General features: G+C 44.3%; 1 protein-coding gene across 4 annotated transcripts in view; it reads right to left on the reverse strand.

The window, feature by feature from the left end:
- ETV6 (ETS variant transcription factor 6) overlaps window positions 1-21,501 on the reverse strand; it is a 236,070-nt gene that overhangs the window by 43,587 nt on the left and 170,982 nt on the right. For 3 of the 4 annotated variants that reach the window (XM_059186082.1, XM_059186079.1, XM_059186078.1), the window contains one exon: window positions 4,555-4,719. The exons of the other annotated variant lie outside the window; for it this stretch is intronic. In XM_059186082.1, coding sequence (XP_059042065.1) covers window positions 4,555-4,618 — 64 coding nt within the window. In that variant the 5' untranslated portion in view covers window positions 4,619-4,719. The remainder of the gene's footprint in view (window positions 1-4,554; window positions 4,720-21,501) is intronic. 4 annotated transcript variants of the gene reach the window in all.

Genomic DNA, 21,501 nt, shown 5'->3' on the forward strand with positions numbered 1-21,501 from the left:
GTTAATATCAACACTAATTTGTCTGTTCTTTCTTATTCATGTGTTTTCTCAAGTTTCAAAGTAGTCAAATAATCAAATACCCCTTTGAATTGAAATCATCCCAGGCCATTTAAGGTACTAACTGCTTAGTAGCTCAAAGAGTAGGTAAAATTATCCTGTACACGTAAAATTTTATAAAGTTACAGGCACTTCACATTTATCCTTTAGCTTTGCAAATGTTATGAATTCACCATCTTACATCTTTTAACAGGGAGGATATTCCAAAGACAATATCCCATTTATCTTCAGCCTTAAGATCTTCAGTTTGGAGATAATATAATTACTTAAAGCACATTCTGCATGTTCCCTGCTTTATTATAGAGTTGAAAATGGAGAACTTATGTCCTGGAAATGGATGAGATAAGTGCAGTTTGTCAAACTGGCCAAAGAATGTGGAGTTCAGAGAGGCTACCATATTTGGACCTAAGACATATTAACATTTCAGGTAATCATAATTCACTGGGTCCCCTTCCTTCCTCTCTACATTTGAAATGAGTTGTGTTGAGGAGAATGTTATTTCCATATACAGAGAGTATAATTCTGGGGGAGGCCAGGCAGGAAACAAGGCTGGGAAGAAGCTATAAACATCCATTCATGGTGACGGGGCAACCAGATACTTTTGTTTTATTTCAGCAGCCCCATGACTAGTGCGAAGCTGCTGCTGATTCATCTTGGGCAGTAAAAAAGATTCAAAGAAAAACAGAAAGAACTGGGTGAAGTATAAGTTTTACAGGGCATACAGGTTGAAGGAGATCAAAGTATTTATTCATTGCCTATGGGTTAGGAGGTTGTGCTGTTGAACAGAAGCTGAACACTGTTTCATGCTTGAAGCTGGGCTGAAATGCTAAGAGTAGAAGGAAGGTCAGGATCCATATGGTAGAAATTCCATTTTATGGAAGAAGAAAATATGGGCCAATGAAGTATTGTGACCTGTGGAGAAGCCATGTAGAGAACCTGGGCCTCAGGACATCTATGACATCAAATGCTCAACCAGAAAGTCCACGTCAGGAAAAATAGTGGCAAATGTGCATCTGAGAGCTAAAAAAGATTTTCTATCTATACCTTGTCTCTACCTAAGGGGAATGCTGGCAGGTAGATCATGCCTTCGTTACCCTGCTATGTGGCCACATCACGAGACGGTCTTCTTAACTCTTTCTTGGCTCTGTTTCCAAACCCTCTGACAACATCCCCCTGTTCTATGGTTAAGTTTTCTTGCAGTCACCACTGGCAGGTATCACCTTGAAATTCTGTCCATGCTTTCTGGTAGATGCATTAATTAAATCACCTTCAGAATACATTTCTCTTACTCCCAGCTCAATGTAGTGGGAATAATGCTCCCATCTACTCTTCTCCACTCTGGCCTGGCTCTGGTCTCAGAATTCCAACTGCAGAACAGAGCATGTCTTTTTGAATGCCGTAGCATCCCTTGGCCAAAATGAGTCTTAGCCCTTTCTTCTCATGAGCTCCTCATCTTAGCTCATCATTCTGGCCCTGAAGTCCTATTATTTTACTCTCCTTGATCTTGTTCTGGATTTCAGTTTCTCCAAATTAGTACTGTCACAAGAACATTCTAACTAGGTCTCTTGTTTTTAGGGACCCTATGTCCACCCCATGGTCTGCTCCAAAGGGAGAGCTCCAATTCTATTATTCCCCTGATCAAAACCTTCTAGTGGTTTCCTACTATCTGCAAAATAAAATTCAAACTTCTTGACTTGGGCTTCAATGGAGTCATGTGTTGGGTCATCATTCAATCAATATTTGTTGAGCACCAACTGGATACCATGCACTGTGCTAAATGCTGGAAGCAAGTCAGCTTAACAAGACACAGCCCTTGCCCAAATAACTTCCTACTCTAGGAGAGGGACGCGGAATAGAAAGCAATCACGTTTAACATGGGTGTGTGTGTGTGTGTGTGTGTGTGTGTGTGTGTGTGTGTGTGTGAAGAGCCATGCCGGAATTAGGGTATGCTCTGTGATAAGAGGAACAGCACCTATCCCAGGCTGGGGTGGGAAGAGGTGGAGGAGAGGAAGGCAGGGGGCAGTCAGGAAAGCGGGGATCGAATCAGGGAAAGCTTTCCCGGAAATGGTCAGCAAAACGTCAAATATGAAACGGCAATCAGACAAGCTGGGCAGGGGTGATGAGTGATGAGGTACAGTGTTTTAAACAGAGGATCGAGTTTGCATGGCCTTATCTCTAAACTCCATTCTCTACACCAATTGATACAGTTCTTCTTTAACACCTTTACTTACCTCTGCCTTCAGTTGCCTTTCCAGGCTTTCAAAGTCTGGCTCCACCACCACACCCTGGAGATTTTGTTTGACAAGCCAGCCAAAAATCACCTCTGCTATCCCTGAACCTCCTTAGCCCATACTTTTATAACTGGAGCATGGATTTGCTCAGTACATACTCACCAAGTGAATTTCTGCTGCCTCTTAACTGGGGCCTAAGCACCCCATGACCAGCCTAGCGCACTGACTTCATCTGGCCTCCCGCCTCCTGCCTCTTCCCTTCATCAGATGGACTACTTCACCATCACTAAGCTGATGCTGCTCCAGGGACCTGGAACGCTCTTCCCTGGACCTCCTCAGTTCTACCCATCTTTCCTACACCACATGAACTCATTCCTTCTTTCATAAGCTCCATCGTAACCTGACCTCTCTTCCCGCTACACCTTCCTTTACCTTTAGGTTCAATGTAATCCTCTCTCTCTAATTGGACCGTGGGATCCTGTCCACCTTCCGCATGGCCCACTCTGGCAGAGACCTGACAATGGCAAGAGACGACTGGGAGGCTGTTGCCCATCTTTGCTTCCAGCTTTGAGCGGAGAGGATCTGGTTTCTAAAGTGGACAGAGGTCACTAGGGAAAAAAATAAATCAGCAACAAAAAGGAGTACCTGAGATATGTTGGGGGCGGTGGGGAGACTTATAGACTCATAGAGGAAAGCCAGGTGAAGGGCTAAGTCAAATCCTATCAAAATGCATCACTGTGTCTTCCCCTGTTTGCCTTACATGAATGGTTTTTCTGGAACACACTAAAAAGAGTTAAGAGATTCTTTTCTCCAGAGAGGTGACTTTGCCCCTTTAAGTATACCTTTGTGTTTTCATGAGAACAGACAAAGGAAGTATTTTTGCTTTAAATTAAAAGGAACTATTTCGTTTCCTTTGAGGTTAGTTTTATTTATGTCTATGGTCGTTCTAGTTTTCTTATTCGGAGACGACAGAAAGAATCAATGATTTGAGACAAAATGTTTCAGGTATGTCTTCCACCATTCCCTGGCAGAACCTCAAAAGTGATCTGTTTTTCAGAGATAATGAACTTTGAAGTTTCAATAACATCTCTACTTCTGGGGGAAACTTCCCTTTATCATTTCCTCATATCAACGGTCTGCGGCAATTGGGAAAAGCGGGGGAGACACTGGTCTGTATCCTTATCTCACCCCCTGTGATGGTGACGTTTCCTCGTGACGGTTAGTTTATTAACCTCTGGCAGGCCTCCAGGAGTAAATAAGGGTTGAACATCGTTGGAGCTATGCCAGGAACTCATGCAGGATCTTTGCCCTTTGTCAAGACAAAGAGAGTCTCTGCCGGACAGGTTACATCAAAATGGGCCACAATGAGACTAGAGAGAAGGGGGGTCTGTTGGTACTTGATGAACTAGCCCCTCAGGGGGTATAAATCCCAGACCAAAGGTCCACGTTCACATATGGAGTTCCCAAATAACTATCTTCTAAATATCCTAATGTTTAAGAAATGAAATTAGAAAGCATATTTGAAGTCTTACCTAGGTCCGCAATACACTTTGCAGGTACAAAAGCTCTTCACTGAATCGAATCTTCCCATGGAGTTTTAGAGGCCCTTATTTTGACAAAACTGCCTAGTTACATGAGCCTGAGAAGTCTTCCACATGCACTTTGCAGGATTTCTATAAGCTACAAGATGCAACACTTCACACAATTCAGTACTTCAAAGGGCGTCACTTGAAGCCCTTTGAGTTTATTTCTAAGCTTGCCGTAGCTCCTAGGATCTCCACCTCTTCCCCCATCCTTACCTGTTCCCTCATGTCTGTTCTTCCCACTCCATCTACCTTAGCAGGGCTCAAGCCCCTTCTCTTCTGTCTTTGGTTTTCACTGAGCAGCTCACCACCCAAACTCACTCCTAAGCACCTCTTTCAAACGTTTCAGAATCAGAAGCAACGCAGAGTGAAAGGGCTGGAATGCATTCTCTTCTTGATTTGGTGGCCACAACTAGATCCCTTAAGTCCCAGTGTCTGTAGGTCCTAAGTAGGTTTCTTCTCCCAACCTTCAAATTTTCCCCTTGATTTGGAAGTTCTTCCTCTTTTCCCCTCAGACTGACTTATATCAGCAGGCTCTTTCCTCTATTAAGCTGAGGTCATCATCTTTGTGTTCCTGGTGGCCTACTGTGGGGATTTCTTGGGCACGGTGAGTGGTAGCAAAGACCAACCAACGGCTAACAGATTGTCCCTGCTGAGCACGTGTCAGGGGTCCAGACTCTCACCTGAATGAGGAGATCGATAGCGAAAGTCCTCTTTGGTCAGCAGCAGGAGAGCTTTGCCATTCATTTCAAACGTGTTGCTGTCAATTGGTCTTAAAGAAAACTCATTTTCAGCCCACTTGAGCCACTGGGCTACGTCATCCCTGCTCCAGTAAACTGGCTGCAAGCCTGTTGGAGAGAGAGCAAGGCAGAGAGAGGGAGGGAGAGAGAAAGAGAGAGAGAGGAGAAGGTCTTGTCAGTTAGACAGTTGGAATAAAGGGAAAAGCTTTGTGAATGGTTAATAAAATTGAGGGTCCATGTCTGAAGAGCCTTTATGTTCAACTCTGAATCCCAAGTTAAAGCTCAAGATTTATAAGTACCAAAGTGTGGTATCCAATTAACTATTTATTTAGAGGCAAAATAAGACAAATCCTTTTTTACGTCTTCAATGGACCCTAGGTCTTGGTGCCGGGTCCTTCTTTGTCCAGCCCCTGACGCTGTCTTGATCCCAGGGATGCCCTAAAGCTGAGGCCCTTCGGTGGCCTGAAACACGCACGGGACTCAGAGTCATGACAGATATCAGTGTGCTTTGGAGGGGACCTTAGCATCACAGTTGAGCTGATTGTCACCCACTGTCCTTTTGAAGTGAGAATGTTCCAGAGCTGGGCTTGACCTTTGAGAGCTGCCAAATAATGAAGTGTTCCCTGAAGCTTCTTCCAGGAAGAACAATTCACTTAGCCTCTGGGAAACTATCAGGCTAGCCTCTGGGAATGAGAGGGCAAAGTGAGGATAAAAGGTCTTCTGCCTTTTCATTCTACTTTTTTGATGTTAGAACTTCCTGGCGGGGGTGGTACTTGGACTCTGAGTAGGACCAGAAGTGGGCCAAAGGGAGGGCTGCAGCTTAGGTTAAGAGGGTAGCTCAGGCTGGATCTTTCTGGATGCCTGTGAGTCTATATTTTTATTTCATTTTGCTGTTATGAGAAATCTTTGATATATCATTCAAGTGTTTTAGAACAGTGGTTCTCAAAGTGTGATCTCGGGACCCCTCAGGGTTCCCAAGACCTTTTCAGGGTGTCTATGAAGTCAAAACTCTTTTCATAACAATATTAAGAGGTTACTGACTTTTTCCCACTCTCATTCATTCATAAGTATATAGTGGATTTTCTAGAAGCTATATAACACGTGATATTGCAGTGGACATGAGAATCCAGCCATTTTCTATGATGCCAGACATTAAAGAGACTAGCAAAAATGAAACACAATGCCACTTTTCTCGCTAATTTTTTGTTGTTCTGGAAGATATATTCATAAATAGATACTTAATGCTAATATAAGCTTAACTTACTATTTTCAGTAAGTATTTTTTAAATTCTCAGTTTTAATTTCCAATACGGTAAATATAGATAGATAAAATCCATATGAGTGAAGCTCCTTGGGGTCTTCAATAGTTCTTAAGAACTGAAAGCAGTCCTGAGACCAAATGATAACAAACGTGTTGGAAGAGGCTAGAAGCTCAACAGAGCTTCATTCTTTAAAACTATATTGCATGAATTAATAGTTCAAATACAATGGAGTCAGGGTTTGCTAAGAGGAGATTCGGTCTCCCCAGTAAGTTACTTAAACTTGCTAAGGAGACTCGAGTGTGCTATCAAAGAGCCCTTTAGCTGGATCCTGGAAAGAGTCACCTTTTCATCCTTAAGCATCAGAAAGAACTGTCTGGTCTACTTGGATGGGCTGCTTTTCCTCCCTGGTGGACAAGGGAACAAATAGCTCAGATCTCTTGGAGAAGGTCCAGGGCCTCTGGGCATGACTATTGGCTCTGTCTTCCAGGTGGCTGCTCCCTTGCAAAGTCTAGTTTTGAAGAACGGCAGCTGGCTTCCTTGAGCTCTGGGGAAGTCCTTTCTAAAGCAGGCTATCGTGTAGGGCACCAAGAAAGAACTATGGGCGCTGGGCTCATCAGAGAAGGGCATTTAAGAGTTCTTCTTGTTTTGTACATTTAATAGTTTTACATTAGAAAAAAAATGTGTCATCATAAAATAAGAACATGTAGCATGCTCCTGCTCTATGATCTTGAGACTAAAAGACAGCCACTAACGAGTTCAAGGTTTTGTTTCTGCCTCTTAACTGTGCCAAGAAGTAATGCCTATTCAAATGGTCCTTGGATATAAAAGGTTCCCCAACTCTTTCCAGTGACCTTGAAAACATATCTGGAATTGCAGTGAAATGGGAGTGGCCCTGAGATGGTTCTGCAAGATCTCAATTTCTGAACCAGTAAAAATCCTTAATGTTTACTTCCTATCATCAGAGGTGTCACCTTTGAACAGGAACAGCACAGTGATTAGTGACTTCTTACTAGAACGTTCCCTTTCCCCTCCTTCACACAAACAGCATGGGTACAACCAGATACTGGGATCCAAGTGTGAGGTTCCAGTGAAGCTTGGCCTAGGAAGGAGCCTGATCATAGGTGGGCCACAGAGCAGAAGATGCTCAGTCAGAAACAGGAAAAACGATGGGGTAGCTTATTGGAAGTGTGAATGCCAGAGCAAATACAGAACCGAATCCCACTCAGGAGGGGAAATGAGAGTAAAATGCTGAAGTGTCTGCAGAGATTCACTGAACCGGAGGGAGGCGGGTGAGAAGGGGGTAGGGGACACAAGTAGTAATTTGAGGTTCTTTATATTCTATGGAAGAAAATACTCATGAGTAATCTTTTCCCTAAATACAAGAAGAGTCACACACTCCAAACAGCCTTGCTGGTGAAGGGCAACAGTTTCTCTTTTCACTTCCCATTAATGTCTCCCACAGCCCAGTCCCTGAAGCCTACGCTGCGGAAACCCCCTCCCAGGGAACCGACCGGAGTGCTGCTCTGGGCCGTGTGCAAAAGGGACCCATCGAGTCACCATCAGTCCGGTGAATACCAAGGCAATCCTAGCAGGTTTACAAAAGTGACCCCAACAAACCTAGCCACCTGCTCAAGGCCTGCCAGGATACTGATCAAAGTCACTACTCTTCCTTTAGCATAAAGAGAAGGTAGATACATTTGCTGAGCTTCTGGAAAGAGGCTTGATAAACTATGGTGTTTAAAGTCAAGTTCTACTGCTGTTTCCTCTTTAATTCACTAGAACGACTGAGGAAAAAGAAGCCCCTTTTCCTCAAACCTAATATCTCTAAGGCCTGGGAATTACAGCATCTAAATGGAACAGAGCCGTGGACCCAGAGGCAACTCTGTCTAATTAGGACCATTTAATTTGCTTAATAGTCATTTATTAAGCACATCTATCATCTAGCACTCTTGAAGGACTTTATAAATATAAGTTCATTTAACTGCATTGCTCACAGCAATCCCACGAGATAGGGGTTTGGATCAGGGAACTCTGGCTCAGAGTATTGAAGGGATTTGCCCAAGGTCATAAGGTCAGGGTAACGAGAGGGGCTGAGATTCGAACCCAGGCAGTCTGGTTTCAGAGTCTGTGCTCTTATCCCTCACATTATGCTTGCACACGCATTTCCCACCCGAAGTCAGAATTCAGATTGATTTTCAGTATCTATTAGGGATTCAGAGAAGACTGAGTCAACTGAAACCTCCTCATCCCAGACTTTGATCCTGGGAGGCCTTCTCCAGTTACCAATAGACTAAAAATAGAGCAAAAAAAAAAAAAAATTGTATATCTCTGGAGAAGTAGATTTATAAATGGGAAGAGGAGGGAGGTGTAGGTGGCCCTCTGCTTTGAACACATCCAGGAATAAAGTGCTGCCCTCACTGGCTACTCACGGCTCACTGGCACTGGTCTTGAAACTTGACATGGCTCACCACGGCTAACCTAACAGAAGCTGCACAGGCAAGGTGAAGGAGAACTCTCACACAGAACTGCCCTTACGGTTTTCTCTTGCGACGTTAACTCAACAAACCTGAATCATACTGATGTTACTTATCATCAGTAAGAGGAAGAGAGAGACCCTTTTCCTGTGCCTCTGTCACACTACTTCCTGTGCACATTATAAACCGATGAGAGCATACTAAAACCTGCATTTTTTTTTCTTTTTTAGATTTTATTTATTTATTTGACAGACAGAGATCACAAGTAGGCAGAGAGGCAGGCAGAGAGAGAGAGGGAAGCAGGCTTCCCGCTGAGCAGAGAGCCCAATGTGGGGCTTGATCCCAGGACCCTGGGATCATGACCTGAGGGGAAGGCAGAGGCTTTAACCCACTGAGCCATCCAGGTGCTCCAAGACCTGCATTTTTAATGTCAGTGCATTTCAGAGCAATTTGAGAACTTTGTAGAGAAGAAATGAACTGCTGTGATTAAGAAAATTCCCAAGAATTCTACTGCATTTTTTTTTTTCAAGTAGGTTGAGTGAAGTTCATGGTGTCACACCCTTTAGTGACACCCAGGCCCTAAATCTCCTTCTAATGGTTCTTCGAATCCATGGTCAGAGGAGCAGCCACTTTCATCAGTACATTGTTAGCCCGATTTCAAGCTCTCCGAGTTACATTTAGACTAATGATGGAAAATGCACGGGGAGTCTGGAAGCTGGATTTAACCCCCACAGCTCCCATTAGTTAACAGCTGATTTGGGGCAGTTTCTCTCTGGCTCAGTGGCTTCCTCTGTAAAATGAGGGACTCAGAGTACATGATCTCTGTTGCTTTCTGGGTTAACATAGTCAACACCCTCCCATGGCATCTGACTCCGAAAAACCAAAGAATACAAACAGCTAGGACCTTTTTTCTACCGAACTACTCCCTCCTCACGATGACGACCCTGAGATTTTGAAACTTCCTGAAAGATCTTCTGAGTCTCGGAAAACAGATTAAGTTATTTTAAGTAGAGTGTGGTGCTTAAGAGTGTTTTCTTCTATTACGGTTCTTGGAAAAGTTCTAAACCGGCTCAGGCAATAATAAACATGACATTTTGACTAGGTGCTTTCACATGTATGACTTCACGTGATTTTCACAAAAGCTCCGTGAAATCTCTCATGTTCTCATTTCAGTTTAACGGAGGAGGAAACAGGGGGCTCGGAGTCACGAGGCGATGGTACCGGTTTGAATGAAATTCAGTTCAAGCTCTTCTGCTACAGAATGCATTCATCAAAAACATCCTTTGTCCCAAACGGTCTGTGTAAACGGGATTTTGATGCTGATTCTGTGGCTGATAGGACAGAACTGTAAAAGAGGAGAAGAACCCTGGGGAAGGAGTTAGCCCAACTGCCACCCATCTTTATGAAGCCGGGAAAAATGAAGAGGCTGAACCACGATGAAGCTGGCCCAGGTTCTGTTTCCAGCTTCTCCATGCTGTGTCATAACTTGATTCAGTGACATAGAACAATTTCTGTAACCCTTGACATGAATGAGGAAAAGTTATCACTTCCTTGCTTAGTCATCTCGCCTTCAGATTAAATGTCCTAAACTGGTCTAAACATAACCTCTCTGCTGTAGTTTTTAGACCCTCCGACCCGCCCACCTCTACCACACAGCAGATTTAGCTCCCTCCCTTTAAACATAGTACCGGGGAGTTAGACCAGAACCCTCTTCCCCCAGGGAATATGCTTCTATTGATAAGAGTAGCTACCAGTTGTTGGGCACTTAGTCTGAGCATTTTCTACAAAGATTCTTATTCTCACGTTATAAATGAGCAAAAAAATGCGGCACACATCACCGGGCATGGTGGATCCAAACCCACATGGTCTGGCTTCACGGTCCCAGCTCTTCAAACCCTGCCGCACCACTTCTCAAGGACCTCATAACCACAGCAAATCCTTACAAGAGCTTACTGTGTCCAGGCACTGGTCCCAGTGCTCTCTGTACAGAACTCACTGAATCCCCACAGCAATAATGTATGATAGAAACAAACACTATCCCCATCTACAAAGGAGAAAACTGGGGCTCAGGGAACTGAACTGACTTGGCCAAAGTCACACAGCCAGGAAACGGACAAGCCAGCTGTCTGTATATTATTAACCACCTGCCTCTCTGTCTAAGCTTATCTGGTACTTTGGCAGGACATCAAATTAAAGTCCTGACTTAAAAAAGAACCAGAGAACAGTTTCAGTGGTTGCGTGAATTTCCACGGTGGATACGCATGCAGGCACGGAGAACCAGAGCACTAGTTCCCAGCTGTATGAGCTCAGACAAGTTACTCAACCTCTCTGTCTCTCACTTGCCTCGACTGAAAAATGGGGACAAATTCCAACCCATGAGTAGGTACTACGGAATCACGGACAATGTGCTTATCAAATGTGAAGAGGCCACAGAGTTAGTAGAGAATAAGATTATACAAATGACAATACGAAACACATAGGACGCTGTGTGGAATACGGCAAGCATCTAATACATACTAGTTACTCTGAACCACTGTTCTCATTTTTGCTTGCCCTTCCTGGCACATACATAGCTGGTGTTTGGAACCCAACCGTACAAATGCACGTCCATCAATAGTAGATTTCATCTTGTTACTTGTACCATCATTCCAGCATGCTGCAGTCTCCCAAGACTTGGTTCTATTTCTAGTAACAACCACACTTCACAGCTTCGCGTCATCTGCAGCTTTGATATGTGTCTCACCTCAACAGGTTCCTGACAAAATGCTGAGGAGGTGTGGGCTGGGGTGGGAGCACTCCGTGGACCCACCAGCCACCTCCTTGCAGACAGACACTCATCAAGTTATTGGCTCCTTTCAGGCGCAAGTGTTCAATGATCAACCCACGTACACGCTCTGGTAGCTGGATTACATTCTGCCAGCTCTGCCGAATAGACACCATCTAAAATTCAATGAAATGCTTTCTTCGTGTCCATAAATATGTAACTGTAGCCTCACTGGAGAGGCTAGAGGGGGGAGAGAAGGCGCGGGTGCTTGGCTCTGAACGGACAACTTTTTCCTAAGTGCTCACAACATGTATGTTTCAAAATCTGTCCTGAATTTCATCTGGAAGTCAGACCCTGCTAGTTGTTTTTAGTCGGCGCCTACACCCTCTTTTCCTTTTCGATTGTGAATGATCAGGTGAACAGTGGCTCAGATTCTTTCTTTTGGTACCTCTTCGGTTTCCTACAACCCTCAGGGTTCACCGTAATGGCCTGCAGTGAGCTCGGCCTTGTAAGCCCTGCATTCTCCTATGTCATTTGTCCAGGCCAAGAGTCTTGAATTTATTTAGAACAACTTAGATTCACTTTTACATCAATTCTCCCATATTGGGCTTTAATTCCCTTATGTCAGTGTTTGCCATTCTTGTTTCAGTCTGACAATCATCCTCCTTGATGGGAGAGAAAGAAGAAAGAGAAGTCGAACAGTTTGGTTTTCTCTTTGCCTCTTGTCAGTGTCACTCCATCCGCCCCAATCAGCATGCTAGTACTGTGCTTATTGTTGTTGTTGTTTCTTTAAAGATTTATTTATTTATTTGAGAGAGAGCAAGGGAGAAAGAATAGAGGGGAGGGGCAGAGAGAGAGAGAGAATCTCAAGCAGGCTCCCCGCTGAGCACAGTGCCTGCTACGGGGCTCAGTCCCACGACCCTGAGATCACGACCTGAGTTGAAGCCAAGAGTCAGATGCTTAACCAACTGAGCCACCTGGGCGCCCCGATGCCATCCTTATTCTTAAACCCACCCACGACATTCCTTGTTTCCTCAAGGAGCTTCCATGGTGAATTTTCAGCTCACTTAGTTTTAGCCTTCTAGGTCTAAATGGCTCTTGTACGTTTTCCTTTTCAGTGAGTTTTTCTTCCATCTAGTATACACATCCTTTAAAATTTGAGCTTAGCAGGTTGGTACACACAAAAGAGCGGGAAGACAAACTGGCTTCATCTTTCTGACAATTTGGTGGTAATGTAAGAGCTGTATCAATGTTAACCTCTGAGAAGCTACCTTAAAACTTTAGAATACAGAGAAATTGTTCATGCACAAAGATGTTCACTGAAGTGTTCTTTTTACTAGTAAGAAACTGGGAACATCAGTAAGGACTAGTTAAGCAAACCACAGACAACGTCTCTGATAGAAAATTAGGCGGCCAATCACTGAATGTTTTTAAAGAGTATCTGTTTGTATGGAAGAGCACCAGATAACATGTGTGTGTTTGTATGATAATCTCAAACAAGGCACAGAAAAATATCACCAGGAAACATCAAAATATTAATGGCCAACGGTTACACCATAGAATCACAGGCAATGCTTACTATCTCCTTTTCATTTTATTTCCCAATTCTTTATATTAAGCCTGCATTACTTTTTTAAGAAACCTATTTAAAATTTGAGCTTCCAGAGAACGTCCCCAATACAGCCTCATCAGCATCTTCAGCTGCCTTCCTCCTCTCTTGTCCCAGTAAGTGCAGAGCTCATGTCAGAAGTTCATTTTTTCTCTTCTTTGCTTTTTTTTTTTTTTTTTTTAAAGATTTATTTCCTTACTTGAGAGAGAGAATCTCAAGCAGACTCCCCACTGAGCGTGGAGACCAGTGTGGGACTTGATTTCTCAACCTTGAGATCATGACCTGAGCCGAAATCAAGAGTTGGGTGCTTAACCGACTGAGCCACCCAGGTGCCCCAGAAGTTCACTCTCAAAGGCACCCTGATTCTCTGAATTGTGTGTGAGCACTGTGGATCAGGACACCACAGCTACCTCTCCTCTAAATGTCTGAAGGCACATGTCTGAAAGATCATGTCTTAGATTTCTCTTTTCCGATTCTAAGATGATGTTTTCCTTCTCAGCAGAAGTTCTCATCATTTCTACTCTGCCAACTGATTCTTCCTCATTTGCCAGACCTGAGGCCAAATTCCAAGTGTTCCTTATCATTTTTTCTACCTTCTGGAGATAGAACTGCCGATTGTTAGATGCACCTGTTAAGAGTTAAAATGTGCACGCATGGAGCTGATGGGGATGGCTCAGTGCTTCTCGCATCACACCTGGCGTGCAGTGGTCCCCCAGTGATGGCAGACCATACAGAGATCCCCAACCCACCTCTGGGCCAGCTGCGCAGCCTGTGACTGCTACCCCTGCCCGACCTGACACCATTCTCATCAGGCGGGCTACTCTAGCTCTGAGAAACTCTTTGCTATCACCATCCGTGGCCACATCCGTGGCATCCCACATCTATTCTGTGAGGGAGTTAAGGCTACCACAGCTGTACTTGCTGATGCAATTGAAGCTCAGAGAGACAGAGGGACTTTCTCAAGGTCACAATGGGCGTAGGACCAGAACTCCAGCCCCAGGTCTTCCGTATTAATCCAGTGAGCTTTGTCCGGGTTGAAGGATGCAATGATGGATATAAAAATCCCTTGCAAAAAAAAAAAAAAATCCCTCTGCAACGCACAGTAACAATGCAAGGGCAGTAGGGATAATCAGTCATAAACTCAACTTCTCACGGCAGGTTTGATTTAGCCGTAGATCCAGAACTTTGAGCAGTGCCCAGAGGGCCCCCTCTACCCTCTGCAAAGGGAGTTGTGGCAAGTAGGGTTTACCTTAGGATAAACCCTCCAAAGTAAAACCAAGAATCATCAGAGCCCTTCAATCTGCTTCTCAGAGCACTTTCCAGGAGCCTCTTCTGCCTCCCTTCCCTCCCCGACGGCCAGTCCTCCAGGCTTCTACACTGGTCTTCGTCTTGGAGGTAACTCCGAAAAGCCCAGCATTCTCAATTCTCTGGGTCTGCCTTTAACCTTGGAGCTGCTATTTGATCAAAACTGCTTTCAGTACACAAATTCTGTCACTAGGGAATTAGAAGTTCCAAAACATTTCCTATTTTTGTCCTCAAGGTTACCCTGTTTCTCAGCACTGAGTATTTAAATAGAGGTTAGAAGGTTCTACTTATGTCTTTTGGCCCAAATCCCAAAAGCAAGAATACTATAGGTTCACGTTTAGATCCAAAGTCATAGTCAATTCCCTTGAAAATACTTTTATTATAGACTTCATTTGTGGATTTTTTTTTTTTTTGCTTTCACTCAGTTTTATCCACAAAAGGGTTTTATCAGCAGACCTGTTGACAGCAAAACTGGCCCAGAGCCTGCCACTCATCCTCACAAACATGACTTAGGAGTCCTTTCCATTTCTGCTGTTGGGCAGCAAGCCCAACGTGGTGAGAGGCATGTAATATTTTAGATAAAAGCTTGGGTTTTGGACTCAGTCCTGAGTTCAAATATTGGTCCTGCCAGTTACTAGCTCAGTGGTTTTAGGTAAGTTATACCTCTAAACCTGTTTCCCCAGATGTACCATGAGGCCAAGAACAGTACTTAACTCCTTTGGCAAATTTAAGTATGAAACGAGAGAACCCATATAAAGACTGGTCTGGAACACTCCAAGTGCATTTAGAGAGGTTGAGTAGGACAGATACTGGATAGCAGGTTAGTTGCACTTTGCCACACCTGTCCAGGAGACCAAAGTGTTTTCTGCAGCCCACTGGGGCTTCAGAAACCAGAGCAAGGGTTCTCGCAGGCGGTGTGAAGGTTCTGGCAGGAGCTATGGGGCCAGGACAAGGCTTTGAGGAGGGGGCACTGGCATCGTCAGTGTGCATCATGGGTTGGGAGGATGGCTCAGGAGGAGATGAGAGAAGGGTCTGGAACAGATGAGAGACTGGAGGAAGAAAGCCCATTGAGGTCCTGGACTACAGTGAGGCAAGTGAAGTGCTCATTTTGGGTGCAAAATTTAAGGTAGTGCCCCAAACTTAGTAAGAAAAAAAATAATAACATATATTTGGGGAAAATTTTTAAATTTATTTTAATGCATTATTAATTGCATTGAAATTAATTAATATGTTATTAATTAACATATTTTAACATTAATATAATTTAATTGACATTAAAATAATAATATTAATAATATGCATTAAGTAATGCGTATTATTTTAATGCATTATTGAAAAAATCAGAACGAATGCAAAAAAATCAGAATGAACAAAATATCGACATTTTAACTAAAGTTCTATTGAAAACAGATGATTGCGCACGTAGTGTCAATAGAGAGGGGCACAGATTAGATTTTCTTACATTTCAGAGATAATGGACCCCTTTGAGAATTCAGTGAGAGCTACGGACCCTCTTTTGAAATGCACAGGCACAAGCACGCAAATATTTTCCTGCAATTTCAAAGTTCGCAGACTACCTCAAGTTTATGTAGGGACTCCTGGATAATAGGGATAGTTTTCTTCAGCCTCGCAAATACAAAGGTGCCTGACAATAGGTACTGGCAATTCAGGTAAGAATAACAAATAGCATGGAGGACATGGGGAGTTAGAGAGGAGAAGGGAGTTGGGGGAAATTGGAAGGGGAGGTGAATCACGAGAGACTATGGACTCTGAAAAACAATCTGAGGGGTTTGAAGTGTTGCGGGGGGGTGGGAGGTTGGGGTACCAGGTGGTGGGTATTACAGAGGGCACGGATTCCATGGAGCACTGGGTGTGGTGCCAAAATAATGAATACTGTTATGCTGGGAAAAAAAAAAAAGAGCCAATTTCGGTGTGAGAAGAGAAACACACATACATCTCTCCTGATATCTTGGTGGGGGGGTAGAGAAGAGAGGCAGGAAGGATGTCCTCGTCTCACTCCAAAGTGTGCATGGGGCAATGGAATGGGAAAAGCGACTCTTGGGGGGGGCCACTTCCTTAAGAAACGTGCACAGTTGCCCCTAGATATGGAATGCCCCTTCCTCAGGTATTTTAGAAATCGTGGCTAACATATCACAAGTTTTTATTCCTACCAGTGAAGAGTAATCACTGCAAATTATTTTAAGTTATGAACAGTGAGGCACCTGGGAGAGGAGAGACTTCACTGAAGGAGAGATGGGACTGAAGGACGGATTTCTACAGGAAAGGGGCAATTAAGGGCGGCATTTCTGACACGGCAGGGCAGAAAGATATTGCTGATCTTTATGCACACTTTTCAAGAGGGTCCATTTTTAAGAGAGGAAAAAAATATTGGAAAAGAGATACGAAGAGCTGAAAGGCTCCTCCAGTAGATTTAGGGGGCAAACTGAAACCGCTGGGAAAAGCGGGTGAGAAGGTTTTCTAATCAGCAGTGGCAACGGAGGCGTGTGGAGAACAGAAGGATCTCGTTGGATTTGCATGACCCACACCACACAGATGATCTACCACGGGTGTCTGAATAAAGAAGAATGCATGTCCTTTCTTTGCCCCTCTTGCTCTTTTAAACCACACAGGAAAATGGCTTGTGCAGGCCACAGTCCACAGAACAGTCCTTTGCAAAGTGTAACAAGAGCAGAACTCATTCTCATTCCGGACGGGGCCTGATGGGCCCTGTCACTGGCATGGGAGAGGCTTTCTTTTGTGCAGTTCAGCTGCGCCTGGTCCCTTCCCTCCCAAGTTCTCTTTATTCCAAGGAAACTTAAACAAGCAGGCTGCCTTTTCTCAGGATGGAGACAGTCCCTATTATCACGGAGTCCTGTGGGGTGACCAGGAGGCTGGGAGGGAGGGGTGGGGGAGGAGCCAGGAATAGGGAGCCTGAAAGAAGCCTTTAACTTTTTCAAGGCTCACTCCACAGGCCTCGGAAAACACATCCTCGGCCCCAAAGGCAGAGGAGAGCAGGGTTCGAGCAAGCTAAGGGACTTGGAAGACAGTGCTTTTCTGGAAAATGTCCTCTTTTCAGGGGAACTCTGCCTCCTCCTCCTCCCCCACTTCTTCCGTCACTTCCTCCCTGACACGTGAGAGAATGATTCCAAGTGTTTCCAAGGTCCCATTGGCTGCCTTTTGGGGCCCCATCCGCTCTCCTTCCCCAGGCCGCCTGAGCCACAGAGGAATGGGCACAAGGAGGGGCCCCCAGACGGCACAACAGAGGAGGGTGGAACCGTCTCAACTGCCTGTGGACAGCTCAGGAAGATGTCAACAATCAAACTTGGGAAAGCAGCTTCTATTTAAAGAGAACGGTGTAGCATGTGTGTGTGCCTGTGTCCGTGTGTGTCACAGACTCCTCTCCACTTCTCCCCTTGTCGCTTCTGTGCTAAGGATCTTCATGGGGAATGGCGGTTGTATAGTTATCCATTAAAAAAGTTGTCATCTTTCTTCTCACCCGTTCAATTCCCTGGTATCCGAGGTGTGACGGTTACTAATCCTCTGGTTTTCAGGGCTTAAGACGGTCACTGAGGAGTCGGGAAAATGAAACAACACAGCAAAAGCAACCCCATGCCACCTTCCAGAACAGCAAGCACACTGCAGTCAAAAGGAGACTCTCTCTTGCTGCCCAATATACTTCTCTGTGTCTCTGCCATCTGTCTTATCCACAGTTCAGGTTATTCCCTCCACTGGACAAAGGCATGAAGGCTTCTGGGAAGAGGAGGCTGGTGGAGGGAATGCCCTAAGTCAACAGGATCAGTAGAATCCGTTTACACCTTACGTTGGTTAGGTAGTCAGATGAATGTGTCGGAGCCATTAGCGAGGACCCTCATGTTTTAAGGACAGCAGGGCGGTGGGCGGGGGGTGGCTGAAGCAGCCAGGAGGCAGAAAAGTAGAGGCTCCAAAGGGAAGGAGATTATGTCCACTTTCACCTACAGATGTTTATGATATAGGACTCTTTTTAAAAGATATTCTTTATTTTTTTAAACTTTTTTAAAAATTTCTTTTCAGCATCACAGTATTCATTGTTTTTGCACCACACCCAGTGCTCCATGCAATCCGTGCCCTCTCTAATACCCACCACCTGGTTCCCCCAACCTCCCACTCCCCGCCCCTTCATAACCCTCAGATTGTTTTTCAGAGTCCATAGTCTCTCATGGTTCACCTCCCCTTCCAATTTCCCTCAACTCCCTTCTCCTCTCCATCTTCCCTTGTCCTCCATGTTATTTGTTATGCTCCACAAATAAGTGAAACCATATGATAATTGACTCTGTCTGCTTGACTTATTTCACTCAGCATAATCTCTTCCAGTCCCGTCCATGTTGCTACAAAAGTTGGGTATTCATCCTTTCTGATGGAGGCATAATACTCCATAGTGTATATGGACCACATCTTCCTTATCCATTCGTCCGTTGAAGGGCATCTTGGTTCTTTCCATAGTTTGGCGACCGTGGCTGATTAAAACGCTTTAAAGTATAGGAATAGAGGGAACATTCCTGAACTTCATAAAATCTATCTATGAAAGACCCACAGCAAATATCATCCATCCTCAATGGGAAAAAGCTTGCAGGCTTCCCGTTCAGATCAGGAACACGACAAGGATGCCCACTCTCACCAATCTTGTTCAACATGGTATTAGAAGTCCTAGCAACAGCATTCAGACAACAAAGAGAAATAAAAGGTATCCAAATTGGCAAGGAAGAAGTCAAACTCTCTCTCTTTGCAGATGACATGATTCTTTATATGGAAAACCCAAAAGACTCCACACCCAAACTACTATAACTCATACAGCAATTCAGCAATGTGGCAGGACACAAAGTCAATGTACAGAAATCAGTGGCTTTCTTATACACTAACAATGAAAATACAGAAAGGGAAATTAGAGAATCGATTCCATTTACTATAGCACCAAGAACCATAAGATACCTGGGAATAAACCTAACCAAAGAGGTAAAGGAACTGTACTCGAGGAACTACAGAACACTCATGAGAGAAACTGAAGACACAAAAAGATGGAAGACCATTCCATGCTCTTGGATCAGAAGAATAAACATTGTTAAAATGTCTATACTGCCTAGAGCAATCTACACTTTTAATGCCATTCTGATCAAAATTCCACCGGTATTTTTCAAAGAGCTGGAGCAAATCATCCAAAAATTTGTATGGAATCAGAAGAGACCCCGAATCGCTAAGGAAATGTTGAAAAGCAAAAATAAAACTGGCGGCATCACGTTACCTGATCTTAAGCTTTACTACAAAGCTGTGATCACCAAGACAGCATGGAACTGGCATAAAAACAGACACATAGACCAGTGGAACAGAGTAGAGAGCCCGGATATGGACCCTCAACTCTATGGTCAAATAATCTTTGACAAAACAGGAAGAATATACAGTGGAAAAAAGAGAGTCTCTTCAATAAATGGTGCTGGGAAAACTGGACAGCTATATGTAGAAGAATGAAACTCGACCATTCTCTTACACCGTACACAAAGATAAACTCAAAATGGATAAAAGACCTCAATGTGAGACATGAATCCATCAGAATCCTAGAGGAGAACATAGGCAGTAACCTCTTCGATATTAGCCACAGCAACTTCTTTCAAGATATGTCTCCAAAGGCAAAGGAAACAAAAGCGAAGATGAACATTTGGGATTTCATCAAGATCAAAAGCTTCTGCACAGCAAAGGAAACAGTCAACAAAACAAAGAGGCAACCCATGGAATGGGAGAAGATATTTACAAATGACAGTACAGACAAAAGGTTGATATCCAGGATCTATAAAGAACTCCTCAAATTCAACACACACAAAACAGACAATCATGTCAAAAAATGGGCAGAAGATATGAACAGACACTTCTCCAATGAAGACATACAAATGGCTATCAGGCACATGAAAAAATGTTCATCATCACTAGCCATCAGGGAGATTCAAATTAAAACCACATTGAGATACCACCTTACACCAGTTAGAATGGCCAAAATTAGCAAGACAGGAAACAACATGTGTTGGAGAGGATGTGGAGAAAGGGGAACCCTCTTACACTGTTGGTGGGAATGCAAGTTGGTGCAGCCACTTTGGAAAACAGTGTGGAGATTCCTCAAGAAATTAAAAATAGAGCTTCTTTATTTATTTGACAAAGAGTGTGTGCACACACAGGGGGAGCAGCAGGCAGAGCAGGCAGAGGGAGAAGCAGGCTTCCCACTGATTAGGGAGCCTGATGTGGGGCTCGATCCCAAGACCCTGGGATCATGACCTGAGCCAAAGACAGACCCTTAACCGACTGAGCCACCCAGGTGCCCCAGATGTATGACTCTTTTAAAGGAGATTCTACTTCTGCACCGGGAGAGGGGTGGGCACTTACAATACAGACAGATGAGAGCGTCCTGGGTTCTGGTGACAGGGCCCTGTCTGTTTTGTAACTTGGACTTGAGCATCCGAAAAGCAGCTGAACAGAATGAGTGGTGCATCCCTGACGGCCCGAGTAACGTTTGCTCACAGCGCGTGGACGCTTCCCTAAGGCTGGCAGAGCGTGGTCCAGGCGAGGCCTCCGGGTGCGGGGCAGGCTGACCTCCTCTGGTCCTGCTCTTTAGAAAACATGCTGTCTACTTCTGTTTCTTGGCAAGAACCATTAATTTGCTGGAAACAAGAAAATCGGCCTTTAGCTCCTTTATTAGAAAATAGAAATCAAATCCTGTGTCTGTCGCCTACCAGCACAGCAACTGTAAGGTAGGTCCGTGTCATAATCCTTGGGACCTGCCAACGTGACCTTATTTTTAAAAAGATCTTTGCAGATGTAACTGAGTTTTGGAGCTGGAGATGAGATCATCCTGGATGATTCAGGTGGGACATAAGTCTAATGACAAGTGTTGTTCTGAGAGAACATGGGGTAGGGGGCGGGCCCAGAAGACAAGGCCGCGTGAACACAGCGGAGACGGGAGCGACGCAGACAGGGGCCCACTTGGTTTCCTTCCTCACAGGCTCCTCATAGCCACATGTTGAGATTTCCTTGCCTCTCTCCAGTATTTGTCACTTTCTCCTGAGTTCTCAAAAATCACTTTCTTACTTCTCTTGGCTCTTGAAAAGCTTTCCAGTTTTCCACCTTCTGTCTCTCTGAAACACCACCTCTTGTGCGTATACATCTTGTCTTCCTACTACCTGGTTCTTTACTTCTGAAGGGATTATTCTTTCATTTTTAATTTTTTTCATTTGGTTTCCTGAGTTCTGACATCTCCTTTCTAAGTTTTCCTAATTCTGATTCATATTGTCATCGCCTCCCCCCCATATTTTATGCCATTTTGTTATCGGATTTTAGCTCTTTTGGATGGCACGTTACAGTGCTGAGTGGCTTCAAAGCCGCGTCTCTTTGGCATACTTCCTTTAGGAGTGCTATTCTTCTTACTTTCTTTTATCTCATAAAAACCTTGTGTGGGATTTG

This window comes from Mustela lutreola, chromosome 8, assembly GCF_030435805.1.
Source record: "Mustela lutreola isolate mMusLut2 chromosome 8, mMusLut2.pri, whole genome shotgun sequence".
In the NCBI taxonomy this organism is placed as follows: Eukaryota; Metazoa; Chordata; class Mammalia; order Carnivora; family Mustelidae; genus Mustela; species Mustela lutreola.